Source organism: Myxocyprinus asiaticus, chromosome 32, assembly GCF_019703515.2.
Source record: "Myxocyprinus asiaticus isolate MX2 ecotype Aquarium Trade chromosome 32, UBuf_Myxa_2, whole genome shotgun sequence".
In the NCBI taxonomy this organism is placed as follows: domain Eukaryota; kingdom Metazoa; phylum Chordata; class Actinopteri; order Cypriniformes; family Catostomidae; genus Myxocyprinus; species Myxocyprinus asiaticus.
The window spans coordinates 13,380,336-13,405,137 of record NC_059375.1 but is presented as its reverse complement, the minus strand read 5'-3'; the positions used below and the strand labels follow the sequence as shown (position 1 = coordinate 13,405,137).

At 38.0% G+C, this 24,802-nt stretch overlaps 1 protein-coding gene across 3 annotated transcripts in view; it reads right to left on the bottom strand.

Annotated features, from left to right (window-relative positions):
• The window catches only part of taok2b (TAO kinase 2b), a 50,073-nt gene that overhangs the window by 12,125 nt on the left and 13,146 nt on the right, over positions 1-24,802 (bottom strand). For 2 of the 3 annotated variants that reach the window (XM_051666540.1, XM_051666538.1), the window contains exons 8-15: positions 24,472-24,563; positions 19,478-19,571; positions 19,279-19,360; positions 18,986-19,153; positions 17,495-17,701; positions 16,837-17,196; positions 16,566-16,694; positions 7,963-8,166 (exon numbers count right to left, since the gene is read on the bottom strand). In XM_051666540.1, the coding sequence (XP_051522500.1) occupies positions 7,963-8,166; positions 16,566-16,694; positions 16,837-17,196; positions 17,495-17,701; positions 18,986-19,153; positions 19,279-19,360; positions 19,478-19,571; positions 24,472-24,563 (1,336 nt within the window). The remainder of the gene's footprint in view (positions 1-7,962; positions 8,167-16,565; positions 16,695-16,836; positions 17,197-17,494; positions 17,702-18,985; positions 19,154-19,278; positions 19,361-19,477; positions 19,572-24,471; positions 24,564-24,802) is intronic. The other variant, XM_051666539.1, reaches the window with a different exon arrangement.

Genomic DNA, 24,802 nt, shown 5'->3' with positions numbered 1-24,802 from the left:
TGCAATGGAATGCGACTTGAAGTCGGACTTCAAAATTGGAAACTTGTGCGGAAATGTTGAACTCCGATTTCGCCAGGATGCGGGTGCATGACGTCAAGTAAACATGTCGGCACTCAGGGAGATGAACAAAGTTAAAAAACATTCACTTGTATTAAATAAAACCCATCAATGACTCAAAATTCCTACATTACGTGATAATAAAAACCGTTAATCAAACATTTGCAGAGACAAGTGTTCAAAACAGTTTATGATACTGCTTTTTTCCTTATACACCTGTACAACAAATGCTAGCATTTAGGGCTGCACGATATGGAGGAAAAATACAATATGTGATAAGTTGCTGGAAAATGCGATATGCGATGCAATAATCCTGTGATGGCGTCTTCAGAGTGAAGAACCCCCATCATTGGAACCCCCATTGCTCAAATAAACTGTTTATTGGAATAAAAAAAGGACTGTCTATCCAAGAGATCACAAGCATAGTTGTCTTTTATTACAAATTGCATACAGACTGCGTAAAATATATGCAGTTTTACCATTAGCTATGTAGCAGATATAAAAATTTAAAAAAGCATATGAATATATCTAGTTTATTGCATCGTACTGTATATGGGGATATCCCAAAATAATCTGCTGTAAAATATTTTATTTTTACACTAATTCATGTTCGTATTAATTTCGAATTTCATTGAAACTTTTATTTTGAAAATTATGTCCAGAAGAGCTTGCCATAGAAATATGCGTTTCGTACTTGCTCCTAGTCCATGCTGAAATTGAGACTGAGAGGAATGTTGAAAGATACAGCACAACTTACTGAAATGAGTCTTCACTCATGTTATCGCCCAGTCTGTTAAACTTTAAATGACAATGGGGAAAATGTATCCAGTCTTTAACTGTCCAGTTTGGGGAATCTGTGCCCACTGTAGCCTCAGCATTCATGCCATGGTCTAAATCACTGAAATCCAATTTTTTACCCATTCTGATAGTTGATGTGAACATTAATTGAAGGTCTTGACCATTATCTTCATGATTTTATGCACTGCACAGCTGCCACATGATTGGATGATTAGATAAATCGCATGAGTGTGTGTACCAGTGTACCTAGTAAAGTAGTTGGTGAGCGTATACAAATATACACACAATTTTAATATAATGTTATTTTGTAATATAAAATATAACAAACTACATTATTATAATTATTAGAATGATAATTTTACAACATACAAATGGAGGCTAAAAAGTAGACAAGCACAGAAGAGAAACTTCTTGTTCAAGCACCATTTCTGAGGCTGTAATGAATTGATGACACACAAGACAATTCACCTAATGTTGTTGCATGTCATTCGCTATGTATAGTAACGTATACAGCAAAATTTCGAGTGATCTGATCGCATGTGGTCAGCCCTAAATACAGGTCTAAAGAGGGTCTAAAACGTTTTGTGATCGGATCACAAAAACCACATATGAATGTGGTCAAAAACCCATGTGACCACATCGCATTTGATGTGTAAATACTAATCCGTCCTGTATGCATCCCGGCAGCAGTTCAGCGCCACCCCTTACCTGTCAATCAACTGTTGCGCTAAAACAAGTGTTTAAAGTTTGCCAGCTATGAGCGGCTTTAAAAGGAAATAGCTGCTCGATCGTAAAATTTAAAAAAGTTGATACATATACAATCATGAGAGCTTCACAGATCTTCTTTAGTGTATCTGACATCAAGTCAGATAAGAAACACGAACACCCGACGCTCCTTTAATACCTATAATCCACTAAAATAACGGATATTTCTGCTTGACGTTGCGTTTGTGTTTAGATTAAATTTCAACAGCATCTGGAAGAAACAGAGCACCGTATTTTTCATGCTTTCTTTGTATTTTTTGATTGATGTACAGTTGTGCTCAAAAGTTTGCATACCCTGGCAGAAATTGTGAAATTTTGGCATTGATTTTGAAAATATGACTGATCATGCAAAAAAAAAATATAAATAAATAAAAAAAAAAAAACTGTCTTTTATTTAAGGATAGTGATCATAAGAAGCCATTTATTATCACATAGTTGTTTGGCTCCTTTTTAAATCATAATGATAACAGAAATCACCCAAATGGCCCTGATCAAAAGTTTACATACCCTTGAATGTTTGGCCTTGTTACAGACACACAAGGTGACACACACAGGTTTAAATGGCCATTAAAGGTTAATTTCCCACACCTGTGGCTTTTTAAATTGCAATTAGTGTCTGTGTATAAATAGTCAATGAGTTTGTTAGCTCTCACGTGGATGCACTGAGCAGGCTAGATACTGAGCCATGGGGAGCAGAAAAGAACTGTCAAAAGACCTGCGTAACAAGGTAATGGAACTTTATAAAGATGGAAAAGGATATAAAAAGATATCCAAAGCCTTGAAAATGCCAGTCAGTACTGTTCAATCACTTATTAAGAAGTGGAAAATTCAGGGATCTCTTGATACCAAGCCAAGGTCAGGTAGACCAAGAAAGATTTCAGCCACAACTGCCAGAAGAATTGTTTGGGATACAAAGAAAAACCAACAGGTAACCTCATGAGAAATACAGGCTGCTCTGGAAAAAGACAGTGTGGTAGTTTCAAGGAGCACAATATGACAATACTTGAACAAAAATGAGCTGCATGGTCGAGTTGCCAGAAAGAAGCCTTTACTGTGCCAATGCCACAAAAAAGCCCGGTTACAATATGCCCAACAACACCTTGACAAGCCTCACAGCTTCTGGCACACTGTAATTTGGAGTGACGAGACCAAATTAGAGCTTTATGGTCACAACCATAAGCGCTATGTTTGGAGAGAGGTCAACAAGGTCTGTAGTGAAAAGAATACCATCCCCAATGTGAAGCATGATGGTGGCTCACTGATGTTTTGGGGGTGTGTGAGCTCTAAAGGCACAGGAAATCATGTGAAAATCGATGGCAAGATGAATGCAGCATGTTATCAGAAAATACTGGCAGACAATTTGCATTCTTCTGCACGAAAGCTGCACATGGGACGTTCTTAGACTTTCCAGCATGACAACGACCCTAAGCACAAGGTCAAGTTGACCCTCCAGTGGTTACAGCAGAAAAAGGTGAAGGTTCTGGAGTGGCCATCACAGTCTCCTGACCTTAATATCATCGAGCCACTCTGGGGAGATCTCAAACGTGCGGTTCATGCAAGACGACCAAAGACTTTGCATGACTTGGAGGCATTTTGCCAAGACGAATGGGCAGCTATACCACCTGCAAGAATTTGGGGCCTCATAGACAACTATTACAAAAGACAGCACGCTGTCATTGATGCTAAAGGGGGCAATACACAATATTAAGAACTAAGGGTATGCAGACTTTTGAACAGGGGTCATTTCATTTTTTTCCTCTGTTGCCATGTTTTGTTTTATGATTGTGCCATCCTGATATAACCTACAGTTGAATATGAATCCCATAAGAAATAAAAGAAATGTGTTTTGCCTGCTCACTCATGTTTTCTTTAAAAATGGTACATATATGACCAAATTCTCCAAGGGTATGCAAACTTTTGAGCACAAATGTATGTTGTCATGAAACAGAGACCCTCCCCAAATCCGAACACAAGTGGTCACAGGAGACACATTTAAGTGACCAGAAAGCCGCTTAAGAGTGAAATTTTAGTCTTAAGTGTGTCAAAATTTTAAGAATGACATAATTTTCCTCTTATTCCTAGATTTAAGAACAAGTATGATTCATAAAATTCATAAGTGTTAAAACTTGGTCTCAACTCCTAAATTGTTTAAGAGTGCTGGAGAGGTATTCAAACCTAGTTAGGAGTAGCACAATGACTGTGTTCCGTGGAGACAACACACTCTACGACAAAGAAAGTATGTGTTGGGCCTATGATAGTGGTTTATTGTGATAGTGCATCACATTTTTTCATTTAATGAATACATTGAAACTCATTGTTGTGAATTAACCATTTGACAATTGTGACTGGCTAAATGCCTAAACTTTCAGAGGGCTGCAACAAGTAATTAATAAAATCTAAATATCACTTAAATTATATATATATATATATATATATATATATATATATATAAAAATCAATGATGAAAATAATAAAAAATGAATTAAATTATGATTAGTGGAATATCTTTGCACTAGCACTGCAACCTCCATCAGTGACACCATTTTACAGTAGTGAAAACGTGTTTCTAAGGGAAAAAAATACATTTGAAAAATGGTACAGAGCTGCGTCTGAAAAGACCCCAACCCAAACACTAAATAAAACGTTTAATAAGCTCATAATTTTGTGTGGGGTGTGAAGGGTGTGGAGGCGAGGGCATGGTCGAGCACTCATCTGGAAAGAGAATAAGCGGTAAGGGTTCTTACCTGAGATGAATTGCTGGTAATTGCCTGTTTCTGTGTTCGCAGTGAAAGACGGGGGAAATAAAAGTGGCCAGACCTCAGAGTGTGGAGAGAGAGCCCAGCTGAGAAGCTGTTTGTGTGTTGGCCACTGCCATTAAATTGAAGCTTCACTGTTGCGCTCTTAAGCGAACGCAGTTTATTTTGTATCAATAAAAAGTGACATTCCTGACTTGGAATCACCGTCTCCTGCTTCCTCATTTCATTGAACCCGTTACAAAGTGCTTTGACAGATTCCTTCTGCAGTTTAATGTGCTTGAGAGATGTTTAACCCCAGCTCAAAACTTACATTGATACTGATATATTCTCATTTTTAAATATTATAAATGCAAAGTCATGCAAGTTTCCATTTCAATTTTGCAAAACAACTTGTCCAAAACAGCAAGCGAGTCGTTATTACTTTAAATAGGCAAAGAAAAAAAGGCTTACTTCATGGAGTGTGCACCAATGCCGCTCAACCAAATGGAGTACTATGGTAAAATATTGTTGATATGTTGAACATCAAATTTACCACTAAATTGAGCCATGTTTAACTGAAATTTTACATGTAACTGTAATGGGATTACAACAGTTTGTTTTATCATTTCATTTCATGATTTAAATTGTCCTTGTGGAGAAATGTTGTTTTGATAATGTGAAAAGCATATGCAATTTATATTGCAAGAGTGTGCATTTGATTTTTTTTGTAGCATTCAATTTGCACATTGTTTGAGGACATACGGCAAGATGTGGAATAATGGTTTAAAATACAAGAAATTTAATTTGGCTTTCTCATTTGATTAATCAAAGAATTAATCAACAGAAAATAACCTATTACCCAAATATTCTTGTATAATGTGTTGTATTAAATCATGAATGAATGATGAATGGTGTCATACCAGCTGAGACATATTACCATTGCTAGCTCACTATTGGGTGATTCAGTGTTTGAGGGTGGCCATTTTGGGTCGACATCACTGTAATCCTTATTTCACCACACTTAAGTGTCACCTCAGTCAGCACTTAATAATCAGTATTAGACTGTGTTGAAATTTGCTTTAAGCATATTCATAAAAAGCTCCTACTCTTTGCTAAGAATTTTCTGACTCCTAAGTCAAAGATTTAGACTATTCTTAAAAGCATTTCTGAGAAGTTTTATACATATTGCCCCAGGTGTAAACAGCGATGTGTCTCAACTGACCACATGTAATCGGATAACCTGAGACACATCGTAAATACCAGGTGGAAATGAGGTCTAAAACACAAATTGCTACGTGGAAATAACGCGAACTAAACTCAGAGCACCTCCTCAGATGGTCTGAGATCATTTACAGCATTCTCATGGCACTATACTTGCAAACTGTTTTCAGATGACTGAAGCAGAGAAGAGTGATAACTCTATGCATGCAGGTGTTCCGTGATAAGCGCTGACGCTGCGGGTGATAATTTCATACATTGTTAGGAGATATATCTGGTGACAACCGAACACCTACTAAGCTAACAGAAGGATTGCAGTTTTGTTTGTTTATACATCATCCTCTAAACAAAGCCTTTATGGTCAGAGATCAGAGATATCATGTCAGAATATTCCACATCCAATTTTGAAAGAAACGCAGCATAAAGGCAAGGTCACATGTTCCTCAGCACAGCGAAAGTCCGTGGGCGAGATACAGTCATCTCAATGGAAATCTGCGCAATCGCGATTTTCACGCGATAGACTTATGGTTGCTAAAAATTTACCCTCGATTTTGCTGTGTTGACCAATATGAAGTTGCTTGGTTTAGCAGTGACCTCTGTGTGGATGGTGCTTCGTATACAGCTACACTGAATATTTACAATGGATAAGGATATCATTTTAGTGGCGTGTTTCTTTTTAACTTTACTCTCACAGAATATAAAATGCAGCATTAAAAAGAGCCTGCTTGACAATTCGTTTTTTGCTGGTCTCACACGCGCTCAACATCCGCTCATGCCTTCTTTGCCCACGGTATTTTGCCGTGCAAACGTAAATGTGACCGTACCTTAACATTAGGCGGAATATCCACCTCTGTTAATTGTCCAATTCCAATAACCTTGTGACCCATGAATTACCAGGATTTTTCCATGACTTGAGTCTAGGGCTGCAACTAACGATTATTTTGATAATCGACTAATCTAACGATTATTCGAACGATTATTCGGCTATTCAGGTGATTATTGCAACGATTAATCATTAGCTCTTCAGCTTGTGCCTCGACTTAAAAGGTTGTATTAAAGGTGCTTAATAACAATAAAGAGGACAAAATCATCTTTTAAAAATACCTCTAAATGACATTCACTGAATTACAAGGACAAAAAATACTTAGGTTTTTATTGTTTCATTCATTAAAAAATTCACTGCAAAAAAAAATCCTATTGTTATCAAGTGTTTTTGTCTCGTTTATTTGTTTAGTAATTTTCACATTAATAAGCTCAGAAGCTAAATTCATTGACTAAATTAATTTAAACACATTGCCAGATAAATGATCAATCAGTAATTTCCCAAACTTTATTTTCGATTTCGGTTTTTGGCTAAATGAAAACTTTAATTTCGGTTTTGGTGTTTCGGTAAAAAATACATTTTGGTGCATCACTAATTTTTTTTCTTCTGCAGTATAGCTCCTAAATTAAATGTACGTAAGGAGTTTTAGATGTTTATATTGGAAAACAAACCACAAAAGACAAATAACATTTTTTTTTTTTTTTTTTGCATTGTATAATGGGCTAAAACTACACCCTCTCACCATTTTGTTCACTAGATTTTGAGCCATCTTTAACTCACAAAAAACAAACTCTCTCTTCTTAATAGAGCTATGTGTCGCCGATTTTCTTCACGACAAGATACACAACGTGACACATATATTATGATTCACTACGTTGCGAGCCATCATGTTATAATCTAGCTGCAGCGCGCGTGAGGGATGAGTGTCTCCGCGCGAGACAGTATCAGCCGGGAGAAGTTTGAAACTGACCTCGCACTGGTTTTCACGCGACTCATGTAAGCGGCTCTGACCGCACAGAGAAATGCCAGTTTCGGAGTTTGTGCTTATTTATACAACGCGCATTCTTATTATTTGAACTTTAATAAAGGATGCATTTATTTCCGCTTTATTTCACATGACAACGGCACTGTTTCTGTATTTAATTATTATGTATTTTTGTATTATAATTCCCTCATACTTTGTGATCTACATCACCTTAATCTGTTTGGAAAGTTTGGAGTGCGTCTGGACTGTGAGCTGTTCTTTCTTCCTCTCCTCAATCAAGCGCGAGCTGAAGTGCTGCTTTTCTGCGTCATCATTAGCGTTTCAAATGATCTCAAATTGCGTTAAATGAAATCAAACATCTATTCGACAACGAAAATTTTTCGTTAATCTGTCGATAACGTTGACTAAGCGTTCTTGAGTAATTTGTGATTACTGGATAAAGATGTTTATCCTGGAAATCCCTTTTTTCAAATTCCTTGATATTTTCAGGTTTTAAATGACTGTGGGAACCCTGTGATAATATCAAATAAATATTGGACTGTTAATCTGTCTGGCTGATACATCAATCACAAGATCTGTACCTCTCTGAGTAGGTCTTGCTCCAGATTGTGGCGGCCTAGCAGCATCTTCCTTTTGTATTGACGGCACTGCAGCTCGTAGTATTGTCTCTGTCGTCGTAGTAAACCCGCCTCTTCCTCTGCCTGGATCTGCTGGAGACACTCCTTCTGCTGAACCAACCACTCCTGCTTCTCTCGCTTTGGTGTGGACTGGTTCTCATTCAGTTCCTGTGCACATGGTTAAAACTTTCAGTGGAACATCTGAGCAAATCCATAGCTAAACAGCAACTTAAATATAAAGGAAGCAGTGATTCAGCTGCTATTCTTTCAAAAGATAGACTAATAAACTTGAACAATGAACAATGACATAACTGACTACGCTAAGATAGACTAATAAACTTGAACAATGAACAATGACATAACTGACTACGCTACTACACAACCTGCCAACAAACAAACATAATTCATTGTGAAATCCTAACCAGACGCAAGGTGATAAAAAGGTATCTCTTCCATGTTGATCACAGTTTTTCTTCTAACCAGTACCATCTAACTTGTTAAATTACAGAAATATTTTTATTATGTCATAATTATATCATTTTGGTCACATTTAAGCTTTTTAAACATATACAAAGTCCACGTATTCCATCAATATATATGTCTTGAAATTGCATATACAGTATATATATATATATATATATATATATATATATATATATATATATATATATATATATATTGTATTTGCTTTGGTCGAATGGCTTCTTTACAGCATCAGTGCTATGTGTGATTAGAATTAAATGTTTCATTTGTTGTTTCTGATCAATAACTGACTGTGGAGAACAGAAAGGGTATTAAAAAAAAAACATTATTCAATGATTAGGCCTGTCACGATTAAATAATTGTCTGATCGCAGTTATTTGAACCAACCACAGTTAATAAATCTAACCGCGGTTATTTAATCTAACCACGATCACTGTGCACTTCAAGCTGTGATGTACACTCCGTTTGCAGCGGTTTGCGCCAAACTCCCGCACAAATATAAAGGAGGAAGTGAACGCAAAGCGCTCCGGTTTAACTTTCATTTAACAACTGTGTAATGGCACGTTTTTTTTTGTTTTTTGCCCTGTGTCAGGCCTCTACGAACTGGACAGTGGTCACCCTGACGGGTCACAACAAGGGGTAAATAAAAGGAAAATAAACAAATGAAACTTTTAACAAACTCAAAAATGAACTCAAACATAGTTCTTAAAAGGTGTCATGTTTCCATGACACCCACTAAAGAGTCCAAATAAAGTCTCTTAATTAAAGAGAAAATAAAGAGAGGCAAATTGTTGCCTCAGGGAAAAAGAAAACACAGTTTGAAAAGAATTTAAAGAGGAAGCAAACTTTTACCTCAAAGGTGGAAAAGAAATAAAAAATTGAGAGAGTTTCCAAGAAAGTAAAAGGCGTGGAGAGCAGCCTGGTCAGCTGCTACAACCAACATCTACTTTGCTTGCTAAACTCAAAACACAGGCTTTTAGCTGTGGACAATGATAATATGATCAGCTTGATTAGGGCAGAAGGGGTGTGTCGAGAGAAACCGGAGGTTGATCAAGTCCCCAACCACTCACAGTCACCACCAACACCCAAACTAACCTAAACACGGGCCTAACACGCCCAAGATGATAAATGAAGAAACAAAGAATCTCAAAGGTCTTTCTTCATGTGAAATAAGGGCTTGTGGGTTTAATCAGAGAGCCTTAATGTAACGTGTGAAAATAAAGGAATAAGGACAGAAATATTTTACTATTGCATACTTAATATATAATGTATTCAGGTTGGCTATCCAACAGCAACAGTGTCAATGCAACTAAAGTTGACCAAAAAGAGAGACAGATATTTTAAAGGGATAGTTCGCCCAAAAATGAAAATGCATTGTTTACTCAGCCCTGTGTTGTTATAACCCTATAGGACTTTCTTTTTTCTTAACACAAAAAGAGAAATTGTGAAAAAATGTTGTGCTCAGTGATGTCACACAATGGCAGTTTATAGTGATCACCTCTTCAAGCTTCAAAAGAATACAAAAGTATAATTAACAAGTCTTTCTATGAGATTATTCCATGAGACTCATGATTGTTATGAAAGTATATGATAAGGTTTGGTGAGAAACAAACCGAAATCTAATGTATTATTTAGTGAAAATATTTACCGACTGTTAGTCTCCTGTGCGCGTTCCTGATAGGGCACAAGAGTAACAGTTCACACAGCCCCCTCGCGACATTGGGGCGTTCAAGTGAAAACTCATTTTGTTTATCTAAAAACAGGTCCTCCACAGCGATATACCGACAACAGAACACAACACAGCTGCACACAAAACAGAGAACAGAACTTACTAAACATGTCTGAAGAGTTTGTAGTAGAAGATTAATGCATTTCTATGCCCAGCCTAAAGTTTTTGGACCTGTGCTGGATCACAGTGGACAGAGTTACTCGCCCAATGCTGAAAATAGAAAACAAGCGATTGATATAATGTACCATCGCTCGTCACTGCTGGTTAGGAAAAAAACTCCAATTACCATAGATAATATACGTTTTATGTCGTTAGCCATCAGGTTAGGACACGGTGTGACTGTGGCTGCCTGTAGCCTCCTCTATGTTTCTGTTTGATTTCGGAGTACTCCATTCAAAAAAATAAGGCTGGACATAGAAATGCATACATTTTTGGACTACAAACTCTTGACATGTTTAGTAAATTCTGTTCTCTGTTTTGTGTGCAGCTGTGTTGTGTTCTGTTGTTGCTGAGTCTCTATCGCTGTGGAGGACCTGTTTTTAGATAAACAAAATTAGTTTTCGCTTGAACACCCCAATGACGTGAGGGGGCTGCATGAACTTTTGCTCTCGTCCCCTATCATGAACGTGCACAGGAGATCAACGGTCGGTCAGTGAACATTTTCACTAAATAATACATTAGATTTAGTTTTGTTTCTCACCAAATCTTATTGTATGCTTTCATAACAATCATGAGCCTCATGGAATAATTTATTAGACTTCTAAATTATACTTTTGCATTCTTTTGAAGCTTGAAGAGGTGGTCACTATAAACTGCCATTGTATGTTTTCACAATTTCTCCCTTTGTGTTAAGAAAAAGAAAGAAAGTCATATAGGGTTATAACATAAAAGTAAACAATGACTGGATTTAAATTTTTGGGTGAACTACGGTAATCCTTTAAGTATTTTTAAATATTTTGATATTTAAAATATAATTGTAAGTTTTTAAAGCCTTAAAGGAAATCATGTCAAAGTTAATATGAATACATTACTTTTTAAGGTTCATGAAGCACATATACACCTAGGACAAAAGCATGACGATTTGTATGACAATTAATTGTCATAATCGTGAGAACTAGTGCCCGACCGATATATCGGTCGGCCGATATTAGCCTTACACGGATATATCGTATCGGCGTATATTTTACCGATATGCGCCGATATGAAAACTTTTTCAGAACATACCATGAACATATAATGCAGAAAACAAAGGTGTCATTGCGTAGTTTGTCCAGCAGAGCACGCTCTGACTTCATTGTTTACAGAGCTGACTCTGAACTGGGCGGATTTAAACGGTGCGGATGAGCGGTCTCTTCTCATTAAACTGCTAACTAGCCTGTCCCTGACAACCATGTCACTCATGTTTATCACATCTGTTTGCTGTTAGCCAGCAACAGTTTGTCAGTGCAGCCAGTAATGTAGCAGACTGAAAGGCAAACATCAGAGCATCTTTTTGCAGCTAAGCAGACAGCGGTGCAGTGGTGGACTGTGTGTGGTGAGTGTCGATTTCACGCTTCGCTGTTGCCTAGCTGGTGAGACACAATGCTGGAAAGTAAAAGTCCATCTTTTACTCTCCGTGACAATGAGCTTATAGCTAACTAGCTAATCACGTAGCTACTTTCATTGTTGTCAGCTGAGTAGAAGCTAATGTGTAAACATGTATTCACCAAACTGTTTTGTTCAGGATTCACAGTTTGGTACCCCCTTCAACCGAACAATTCCAGTTGTTGCATTTATAAAATGTAATATTTAAAAGTCTGGTTTTCCAGACATTTAAATAGGATATGTAATAAAAGTAGATTTAATGAGTAGTTTATTTGCCCTGTGTAAATAATACTATATCATTGTGGCAGTGGTGGCTCAGCGGTTTAGGTTCTGGGTTACTGATCAGAAGGTTGGGGGTTCAAGCCCCAGCAGCACCAAGATGCCACTGTTGGGCCCTTGAGCAAGGCCCTTGACCCTATCTGCTCCAGGGGCGCTCTGACACCAGCTTAGCTGGGATATGTGAAAAAAAGAATTTCACTGTATATGTGCAAATGTATAATGTGTGATAAATTAAATTATTATTATATAGGAACTGTATCTAAAATAGGGGTGATAAATACTAATGCAACAGGCTGGAAAAATAGATATTAATTCATTTTAATATCCTATATATATATTTTGAATGTGTTGAAACTTGACACCAGGCGACGCACCCTAAAATGGCACCGTTAGATCTGTTTTATGCTGAAGAGCTGCTAAAAAGTTTTTTTTTCCTCTCTCTCGTAAATGTAAATGAGTGTAAATGCCAACATCATCATATATGTCGAAAGGACTGAAGCCTGTCAACCAAAACATGAGTTCATTGATGCCACTGCTTTTTTTATTCCATCAGTTACTCCTGGTCAGAGGCTGCCGTAAATATTTAGTTTATACGTAGGGTTACGTCCTACATAAATGTAATGGTGCAACGCTCAAATATTTAGTAGAGCGTAAATTGTGACTTAGTGCCCATTTACGCCACAACTAGGCTAAGTTGTAACGTACGTATAGCTGTTGCAACCGGCCCCTGATTTTTATTTAGCTATTTATTTTATTTTAATTTATTCTTTATTTAAATAGTCAGCATTTGACTGATACTAAACAGTACTGATGTTTATTTAGCTTCAGTGCATCCGGAAAGTATTCACAGCGCTTCACTTTTTCCACATTTTGTTATGTTACAGCCTTATTCCAAAATGGATTAAATTCATTATTTTCCTCAAAATTCTACAAACAATACCCCATAATGACAATGTGAAAAAAGTTTGTTTGAAATGTTTGCAAATGTACTAAAAATAAAAAACGAAAAAAATCACATGTACATAAGTATTCACAGCCTTTGCCATGACACTCAAAATTGAGCTCAGGTGCATCCCGTTTCCACTGATCATCCTTGAGATGTTTCTACAACTTGATTGGAGTCCACCTGTGGTAAATTCAGTTGATTGGACATGATTTGGAAAGGCACACACCTGTCTATATAAGGTCCCACAGTTAACAGTGCATGTCAGAGCACAAACCAAGCCATGAAGTCCAAGGAATGTAGACCTCCGAGACAGGATTGTATCGAGGCACAGATCTGGGGAAGGGTACAAAAAAAATTCTGCAGCATTGAAGGTCCCAATGAGCACAGTGGCCTCCATCATCCGTAAATGGAAGAAGTTTGGAACCACCAGGACTCTTCCTAGAGCTGGCCGCCTGGCTAAACTGAGCGATCGGGGGAGAAGGGCCTTAGTCAGGGAGGTGACCAAGAACCCGATGGTCACTCTGACAGAGCTCCAGTGTTTCTCTGTGGAGAGAGGAGAACCTTCCAGAAGAACAACCATCTCTGCAACACTCCACCAATCAGGCCTGTATGGTAGAGTGGCCAGACGGAAGACCCTCCTCAGTAAAAGGCACATGACAGCCCGCCTGGAGTTTGCCAAAAGGCACCTGAAGGACTCTCAGACCATGAGAAACAAAGACTGAACTCTTTGGCCTGAATGGCAAGCGTCATGCCTGGAGGAAACCAGGCACTGCTCATCACCTGGCCAATACCATCCCTACAGTGAAGCATGGTGGTGGCAGCATCATGCTGTGGGGATGTTTTTCAGCGGCAGGAACTGGGAGACCAGTCAGGATCGAGGGAAAGATGAATGCAGCAATGTACAGAGACCTCCTTGATGAAAACCTGCTCCAGAGCGCTCTGGACCTCAGACTGGGACGAAGGTTCATCTTCCAACAAGACAACGACCCAAAGCACACAGCCAAGATAACAAAGGAGTGGCTATGGGACAACTCTGTGAATGTCCTTGAGTGGCCCAGCCAGTGCCCAGACTTGAACCCAATTGAACATCTCTGGAGAGATCTGAAAATGGCTGTGCACCGACGCTCCCCTTCCAACCTGATGGAGCTTGAGAGGTCCTGCAAAGAAGAATGGGAGAAACTGCCCAAAAACAGGTGTGCCAAGCTTGTAGCATCATACTCAAAAAGACTTGAGGCTGTAATTAGTGCTAAAGGTGCTTCAACAAAGTATTGAGCAAAGGCTATAATAACAAAATGTGGAAAAAGTGAAGCGCTGTGAATACTTTCCGGATGCACTGTATTTATTTTAATGGTCAGCATTTGACTGATACTAAACATACAGTACTGATGTTTATTTAGCTATTTATTGAATTTTTATTTATTCTTTATTTTAATGGTCAGCATTTGACTGATACGAAACATACAGTACTGATGTTTATTTAGCTATTTATTGTATTTTTATTTATTCTTTATTTTAATGGTCAGCATTTGACTGATAATAAACATACAGTACTGATTTTTATTTTATTTATTCTTTATTTAAATGGTCAGCAATTGACTTATACTAACATTACTGATGTTTATTAAGCTATTTATTGTTTTTGTATTTATTCTTTATTTTCTCAGTGTTCATTTCTAGAATTTGTTGACAATGTATAATAATAATGTTAAATATTCTTTGATAAAAATATTTAAGAAAGCAGCCTTCTGAGTACCTTTGCATAGTCGTATCGGTGCAAAATCGGCGCACAATCCACATAGAAAAGGTCTGTTTTCATTCCAGCTCAAACTATAAGTATATCGGCCACCATATCGGTAATCAGTGAATTGTCCCTCTCTAAAATCGGTATCGGTCTCAAAAACCCCATATCGGTCGGGCTCTAAAACAGACAATTAATAATCATAATCGTGAGAGCCCTAAAACAGACAATTAATAGTCATAATCACAATTATTTGTTTGACAATTAATCATCAGCCAAATTTCATAATCATGACAGCCCTATCGATGATGAATAGATTGTGTGGGTCTTGTCTTTGGACTCACATTACACAGAAAGAGTCAAAACTTTTACCCCAGCACACAGTGAAAAGATCTCGGTGCTGAACTTCTTCTGCACCATACTAATCACTGGTGAGTGAAATCTGAAAAATTACCAGCCAGTGGCCAATCCCACACATTTTAAGTCGCATATGCGAGTGATTTAGGGTGAGGGTTGAGGATAGAAAGATGGAGCGATCTTGGGATTTTAAGAATCAACATCAGGATTGTTCAAATGATGATCGCTATAAAGTAGAAAATCAATATTTTTTCCCAGCCCTAGAACCAAACACGTTAGTGATGCCAAATGTGTCGCAAGAGAATGAGTTTTAGGCCACGTCCAAACTATTATGCTTTGGTTTGAAAACACACCCTTTAAGTTTGGCCTTCCGTCTACAGTCTTTACCTTTAACAACACCATCAAAGTGAATAGCAGGCACAACAACAACGCTTCATCATGGGCCGCCATCTTGGTTGTTTTGAGTCATTGTTTTCAGATATCTGTGTTTCGCTATCCACACTACAGCACAAAATGTTTTAAAATGTATCCACTTACATTCCTTCAAAGGCAAGTTTACTCGGAATTGCTGTCCGGTGATGAACAGTTTCAGACTGTATATGTGTTATGGTAGCCAGCTGTTAGGTAGCTGTGCAGTGTGTAAACCTCACTCCCCTGGCCTCAAGAGGTGCACTAGCGACTGACAATAGAGGCTGTAGCCTTTAGCCTCCTTGTTAGCGCGCCCGCCTCCCATGCTGGTTCGAATCCCACTCGGAGCGGGTCGAGTAGGAGTGGTTGAACACAGAACAGCAATTTTTCGCATGCGCAGTAAGAGCATTTAAGAGTTTTCATACATTTTAGTGTGGACGAGAAACTTTTGGAAAACACTTGAAAACGGCAGTGTGGACGGAGAGCGCTTCAAAAACGAAAACGTAATTTTCAAATATATCCAGATTAATATGGACATAGCCTTAGTCTCACTCGCTCCTCATAAAAGCGTCTATGACTGCACTGAGGAACACTGCTCTGAGTTTGTGCTTTTTTAGATTACTTGCTTTTTCTGTATTGAAAGGCTGGTCATGGACCTAAAGTATCGATATAAATATAGTGAGAAAAAGTATTGCGATATATCGATATTTGATTGTATTGATACAGCCCTAATTCTTATTGGCTGTGATTGTGTCGCACTGCAGTTTCACGTTCAGTGTGGACAGACAGATGCTTGCTTATCATTGGAATCGTTTCTGGTTAGGACATTTAACCACCCCGCCGGCCTCTGACGTTAGTAGTTCATGGTTTCAAAACCAACAGATTTAAGGGGCTGGTGCAAAGGTGATTTTTCCAGCCAGGAACGTTCTTAAATTCAGTGGAACCGTTCAGAACAGGGCCAGATTGAGCACAGGCTCTGGAACCAGCACTGGCAGTCAGTGGAAAAGGGGTATCAGAATTGATGTCTTAAAGACATTGACTACCTCTTTAAGCTGCTCTTTTCGCTGTCTATACTGGCGTTTCTGAGACTCAATTAGACTGGTCAACTCCTTTTTCTGCTGGCCCAAAATATGCTGCTGAAACTTCTTTTCTTCTGAAAGAGTGCCCTTAGTCTAAGGAGGAAGAGAAGGGAGAGGAAAAGAGAAGACAACAGGAAAGAAAAAGTTTTTTACAGATAAGATAGAAACAGGTGTGGAGAGTGTCTGACTGCAACTCCTTAAAATAGCTAAAACCACAAGCTTCGCCCTCATTCACCTCTTTCTCCAGGATGGCCTGGTGCTTCTTGCTGAGCTTATCTGCTTCACTGCTGAAGTTATTCCTCTGCGTCTCCAGTTCTTTGTCAAGCCTGAGCTGATGTTCATCCATCTCGGCCTTCAGCTTGTTCTCTAGAGCCATCAGTTGTTTCTGATGCTGCCTCCTCATGCGCTTGTACCCAGACATCTGCTCTCTCAGCGCTGAGCCCTGCTCATGCTCCTGGATCTGACGGGTCACCAAAGAAGCTGTGCGGATGGTGGCGAAATGGTCCCGTCCTCTGCGTCTGCGACCCCCAGACGGGCCCTGCTGCTGGGAGTCCACCTCTGGCTGGTAGGGGTCATCATAGATGTTATCATGGTTCTATATGGGGAATCAGAGGGACAATTAAAAGTCATAAAAGTATATCTAGAAGCAGAGGTTGTGTTGTCATTTACTGAATTTTAATTCAAAATGCTTTGTCATTTCGGCAGATAAAACATAAGATGTCTGGTCTATTGTGATAATGTTTTAAAGCACCCCAGCGAAAACAGACAAAGAGAAAGATTTGAGTAAGTATCGGGTGATGGTTATTTGTAGCACAAACAGTAATCATATGTAAATGAACAATATAGCTTCAGTTCACCACAAAGAAACCTGAAAAAAACCCACTGACGCATACCAGAGGTTTGTGCAGAACAGAGCTGTTGGAGGTGACTGTATGCTCTCCCTCCTGCATCATAGCCATCTCTCCACTGTCATCCGAACCGTCAGCCAGGCTGTTCACTGAAGAACTCTGGGAGCTGGCACTGATTGACATGGACGGCAGTGAATGGGAGCTCTCCATGCTGTTCACTGTTCCCATCCTCAACATGTACTGCTCTACATCCTGCAAGACACCAGTGTATGTTTAAAAACTAAACGCACATCACGATAGTTGGCACCAGCCTTTCATGCTGATTAGAGATAAGTTATCAACAAATTTGTGCACAACGTACTTTCCACTCACTCTTGTGATCTCAAACATCTATTTTTAAAGTCTACATGAAACAAAGTTTGCAACCATTTTCTTTTCTAAAGAAACGTATTTATGTGTGAAAAAGGATATTCAATAATAAAAAAAAAAATTATGTCAGCCAGAAAGGAGCGTTTTTTCCAGAGGTGGAGCAAGTTATTATATTTTGATGAACGATTACAAAGACAAACAACTTTTTTCTTTGGAATAACATGTGCAGATGAATAGTTCACAAAAAGACCAAGACCCCTGTATTTAGGCTACGTCCACATTAATCCGGATAAATTAGAAAACTATGTTTTCGTTTTTTAAATGCTCTCTGTCCACAGTCCTTTCAAGCGTTTTCCAAAAGTTTCTCGTCCACACTGAAACATATGAAAACTCCTAAATCCCCTTACTGCGCAAGCGAAAAATCACAGTTCCATGTACGGTATGAAATGCAATGTTCCTCGTGTTCCAGACAAAACAACGCCTCTACAACAATCTTGATTGTTTTGGGTTGAATGGATCACATGACTGCATCACATGACAACAAATTCGTCATCATTTTCAGATATCTCCATTTTTTCCTGTCCATACTATAATGCGGAGTTGCCATTTTCAAATGTATCCACTTGAGGGAGCGTTTTCGAAAAGCTCAGTTTGGCTGTCAGAAACGGCGGTTTAGTGTGGACAGAAGGCCAAACGTAGAGAAACAGATGCATTTTCAAACAAAAACATATTAGTGTGGACGTGGCCTAAGAAAGCAAATAGGGTAAATTCTGATTTCATGTTGACTTTTAAGTGAAGCTAGTTCAAAGCAATCAAGCACTCCCAATGTCAGACTGAAAGAAAAAAGAACAAAGAGTCTAACATAAAACCTTTGAAACATGAGTTGGCAAATGTCTGAATAGCCAGTCGCCAGACAAAACAGTTTGAATAAAGTGTACATCTATTGTTAAAACAAATTCTTCTAACAATACCACAGGGGGTTGACGCCCAGACAGACATCTTTACTGGCTTATCGATCAACTAGCACCAAAAATAGCTTGTCTATTGCAGTGTAAATAGATTAAATGATTATGCATGTCTTTCAAATGCCTGGGGTCCCGAAAATCAACTTTCTTTTCTATTTGACAACAAGACAGACAATGATCAGATGCTGAAAGGTTATCTCACCTCTTCTTCCTCTGTACCCTCAGTAGCAGGCCCATTGTGTGTTTCCTGGAAGAGTATCTTCTTCATCTTTCGGTATTGCAGGTTATCTAACTCCCTCACGGCATCTTTAGTGCGTGCTATCAGATCCATCACCACCGTCACTGGGCGCTCACGGCACAGGAAGTGATGCTGGGAAAACAGTGTGGAAAGTAAAGGTTTATTTAAAAAAAAACTTATTGTAGGAATCCACAATGTTCAAAAAGTGTAATTAGTGCATAAATCTATAACTCCACAAAACTCCAAAAGAATGTTACTTTAAGCAGCACATCAGAGGTAGGTCTGTCCTGGGCAATCTTCTGCAGACAAGAGTCTACGAAGTTACGGAAATAATCCGACCTGAGAGGTTGGGGCACAAAATATGTTTATATATTTGTGAGTTAAATTTGGGTAAATCAAAAGTGTTAAGGCACCATCCAGTATTGTGTCTTGGATGAGGTAGCTCTGGTTCCCTACCAGTGATTGGACTGCAGTACTGGGCTCTCATTCTGGGCGATGTGGTATAAGGCACTCATAGCATTCATGTTAAACAAGGGAGGCTTTCTCTCCGCTACAACAGAAGGACACAAGCAAACAGTTAGCTGCCAGGTTTCCACTGTAATTGTATTAATGTAAAAAAAAAAATATATATTTTTTTTAGATAGATTTTTATTTATTTATTTATTTTTACAAAATAACGATGTGCGTTATGACAGTAGAAATGTGTCAACTAGTAGAGATTTTGCTAGTGATAGACCGATATATTGGCCAGGCCAATTAATCGGCTGATATTTGGCCATATTGAAATTATCGGCATCATCCGATAACAGTAACCTAGTTTACATCCACTTTTCACGCTGTTTTGTTAGCGGTAAAGTGAAAATGCGGGAAAAAAAAAAAAATTGTATTTGAAATTTGCAGTCTTCTGCCTGTTTCCTTTCAAATGGCCTTTTATTGATAAAAATGGTGTGCGTGATGACGCACTTAAAAATTCATGCTTAAAAAAACAATTTGTCGCATAAGTTTTGGTTTATCGCAAAAGAAATCTGTCCTTAAGCCGTTTCCATACAAAAGTGTGTATATCGCTAATTGTGTACCTTTTGCCTCCCAAATGTCCCTAATTTTGTTCCCCCAAAGTCTTTGTAAAATGGGGAGTATTGAGACAATTAATTGAAATTATATCAAAGTTTATGTTGTATATTTTTCTAAAATTATGACCGATGCCCAACCTAATAATGTACTTATGCAATCAACTCAATTCTCTGCGACAGAAATGTAAAGTGCACTGGGTAGGGGAGGAGGCTATTGTCATATGATAATAATTTTATGTTATGTATGGTAGTCAAATAAAGAAAAGCCTCCATCGCCATCATTTAAAGCAGGGGTGCTCACTAGTGCCCGACTGATATATCGGTCTTTGACCGATATATCGGCGTATATTTTACCGATATGAAAAGTTTTTTCAGAACATATACTGCAGAAAACAATGCTTTAGAATTAGTGTCATAGCGTAGTTTGTCCAGCAGAGCGTGCTCCAACTCCATTGTTTACAGAGCTGAGCTGACGGAGGTTCTGCAGACAGTGCGGAGTTCAGCGGCCTCTTCTCGGTAAGTTAACTAGTTTGTGAAATACATACTGGAAACTTAATAAACAATGACCCCATAATTTTCCCTTTTCAATATAACTAATATAACATTAACCTGTCACTCATGTTTATCACATCTGTTTGCTGTTAGCCAGCTATAGTTTGTCAGTGCATTCAGTAATGTAGCAGATTGAAAGGTAAACACCAGAGCATCTTTTCGCAGCTCAGCAGACAACGGTGCGGTGGTGGATTGTGTCTGCTGAGTGTTGATTTCATGCTATTTTGTTACCTAGTTGATGAGAAAGTAAAATAAACAACGTCCGTCTTTTGCTCTCCATGACAACGAGCTTATAGCTAACTAGCTAATCACGTAGCTACTTTCATTGTTGTCAGCTAAGTGGAAGCTAATGTGTAAACATGTATTCACCAAACTGTTTTGTTCAGGATTCACAGTTTGGTACCCCCTTCAACCGAACAATTCCAGTCGTTGCATTTATAAAATGTAATATTTAAAAGTCTGGTTTTCCACTGTTGAAAGTTTCCCCTGAACTTGTATAGCAGGATACGGTGTAACAACGCTGCCGCTGTTTATCACTTGACTCGGCAGGTGTAAATGCTTCTTGTTTTACAACCTGGCACTAATTGACTGGCAGTATTAAAATAGTCAGCATACTAAACAGTACTACTGATGTTTATTTAGCTATTTATTGTATTTTTAGTTATTCTTTATTTTAATGGTCAGCATCTGACTGATACTAAACAGTACTGATGTTTATTTAGCTATTTATTTAATTTTTATTTATTCTTTATTTAAATGGTCAGCCATTAACGGATACTAAACAGTAATACCGATGTTTATTTAGCTATTTGTTTTATTTTTATTTATTCTTTATTTTCTTAGTGTTCATTTCTAGAATTTGTTGACAATGTATAATAATAATGTCAAATATTCTTTGATAAAAATACCTTTGCATAGTCATATCGGTGCAAAATCGGTGAAAAATCCACATAGAAAAGGTCTGTTTTCATTCCAGCTCAAAAATTAGCTATATCGGTCACCATATCAGTTATCGGTGAATTTTCCCTCTCTAATATCGGTATGGGTCTCAAAAATCCCATATCGGTCGGGCTCTAGTGCTCACACTTCTATGGAATGAGATCTACTTTTTCATCATGTTATTGCAGCAAGAACCATGTGCCATGTACAATAAAGGCTATACATTATCACAATACCAAAATTTCGTAATAGTAAAATAGTCCGTACTCAATACCAGTTTCAAAACCACAACAAATAATAACACTAACTAATATTTTAATACCTCACCAAGACGGGCATTTTGGCGGAATCTGACTGTTCAGGTGCGCTTTAGCGCAAACATTTTTGGAACACACGCACATGTTCAGCACACACACATACGCCGCCTGTCAATCAAACAGGGCGCAGCTGTTACTAGAAAATGATGTGCTCTTGATTACTTTCAACAGCAGAAAAAGAATATGAACTTTCTAATAATGACACAGGCCTAGGCTATCACAAATATAGCTGGCTATTTTTTTGTTAATGATGTTTTAATCAGTCTGTTTGTCCGGTCGGGCAAGTAAAATTCTCTTTCACTTGCCCCTTCAAAAATTAACTTGTGCCGGACAAGTGGATAAGTGTTAATGTCAAGCCCTGTGAGCCTTCATAGAAATGAAGCAAAAATGGTTACCTGTGTTGAACTTCCTCCTCAGATGCTGAAAATAGTTACGTTGTCAGGGCCACTGGTTTTAACGTTAATGTTAGATAACTGGTTCCAGTGCGTGTGTGTGTCAGCATACAGCAGGGGGAGGAGGGGGGCTGACTGACTGGGAGTGAGAGATGCTTTGCCGAAGCAATGGCGCAAAACACAACGTTAGAGATCTTTTATGTTATTATGAGAATTTTACAAATATTTATGAAACTGTGGCGGGACAAATTAGATTATGGCGAGCTGCCACAGTCTAGGTAATTAATGGGAAACACTGACTGTAATATTGGTCCTGATGTTGCACCTATCGCAGGTTGCCACCAGTTCCGACCCAAAAGTGGATCGTCATGGCCCTGTCCAAGCTGGCAACCTGCACCAAGTAGTGGGGGAAACTTTCAGTCTTAGTATAAGGACCATCTATCGATGTGTATATGCTGTGTGCACAGCTATTAAAGAAAAACTGATGCGGTGTAATATCAGGGTTTACATTTGATACATTCCTGATATTCAATAGGCTATTTTGAACAATCATCTAAAGCATCGCCATCACAACTGCATTATGTCCCGCATATTTGTCCAGCAACTTTTAACGACCAACTGAACTTGATTGTCATCTAAAATTAATTTTAGCGTCATAATGCAATTTACATTTTCTGAAGAAGCTCAGCAAATGTGATCTGAGGTAAAGAGGGTTAGATTTAAAATATTGAAAAGTTTTAAAAGGTTCAAAAGCTCGTTTTCTGAAAGTGAACTCATTGGACAAATAGTTCTGATAGTTTATAGTCCTGAAAAAAGTGTAGAACATTCTGTGAATGTCATTCAGCCGACTTTTTTCATTTACAAAACAGGGTAAGGCTAATATACGTTTGTGTAAAGAAAAGGCAAGTATATAGGCCTAACAATATAATTTTTTTCGTTTGGTAATTTATTTATTTTTTAATTTAATGCTTTATTCATTTGGTAATTTATTTAATTTCATACAAGGAATTTTGCTGGCATTTTTTCAAAAGTAAACTAAACAATAATTTTATAGAATTGGGCTCTATGTTAGTGTTCCAATAAAGCACACTGAAGCTTCTCTCCTAGTATTGTGTATTTATTTTTAATTTAAAACATCTTTGTGCACAGAAATATGTTTTTTGTATTGTGGGCTAATTCCATGACTGCCGTCTATTATTTTGAATGGTGTGGAAAAGCAACTTTAATAAATAAACGGATGGCTACCATGATTAAATCACAAAGAGTGGCCATTCATTTGTTCTCCGTGCACTTGTCGATGACAGGTGCATGATACGAGATATTTGTGTTGGCACTCCTGGAAGTGTCATGACGCAGATGTGTTTCCAGCATCGGATTGTTGCAGGTATGCCATTAAGACCAATCCAGTGTGAGTAATGCTTCACATACAATAAACTGGCTTTCAAGGATGTATACCTTGTCATCATGATTATCACAGGCTAACGATTGGGGTAAATTCTGTCATGTGACACTATATTTTTACGTTAATGCCCATTTTCTCGACAAAAAGTGTTTCCAAACCAGTTTTTCACGACATTTGAAGTATCGACATAGCTACAAGTTTATGCGATAGTTATACGGAAAAATGTCGACACATTTTTGCGATACTATGCATTTTCATCAGCTATATTGGTAAACTTTTAGTTAGTAGACAGATTAGTGCATGTGTGTGTCCTGAATATCGCCTTTGAATTTAAAGTTTAAGTTAAATATATTTGTACTGTTTTGAATCTTTTTGTGTTATATAATGTGAGACTTATTCATTTTTTATGAATGATCATATCTTTTAGCTTGCATCAATCAACTTTTGAAACAGAAATGAAAACAATTCCAAAATAATTACCACATGGTTATTTATTAAATAAACATTTATTCTCTTGAACTTTTTTAACATAAAATTCCTCATCCAGTGTTATAAGATTTTGACCATACCACCTGAACCTATTACAAACTGACAGAGGGATGGGTTAAAAATTATTTTCTGTGGTAATAGACAGTGTGCCATAGATGTGGTCCATAGACATGGAATATTCCTTAAGGAAAAGGTACACTCTCATGCCTTTCAAAGACTAACTGAACCCATGTTCAACTTTAACAGTCATTGAATAGATGAATGCTCTTGTGCATTAGGGATTATTTACCAAGCTCTATGCAGGTGATGCCGAGTGACCACACGTCAACCTTCCCGTCATATTGCCCTTCATCCATGGCGAGGATTACCTCTGGAGCCATCCTGCACAAAGAGCAAAACTCAGTCAAATGTTAACTGACAATAACTAACCAGATCACCTGTGATTAGACATAAGGGGCACTAATACAATGATTTTACACACAACATATGGACAACATTCATATATTCAGGGGAAAGTAATCTAGAGTGTGAGTATTCTATCAAAAATGTTATATATCATGCATATTACAGTATATTCATTTCTGTATATTTCTTCCAAATGACGTCAGTTGGTTATGTTG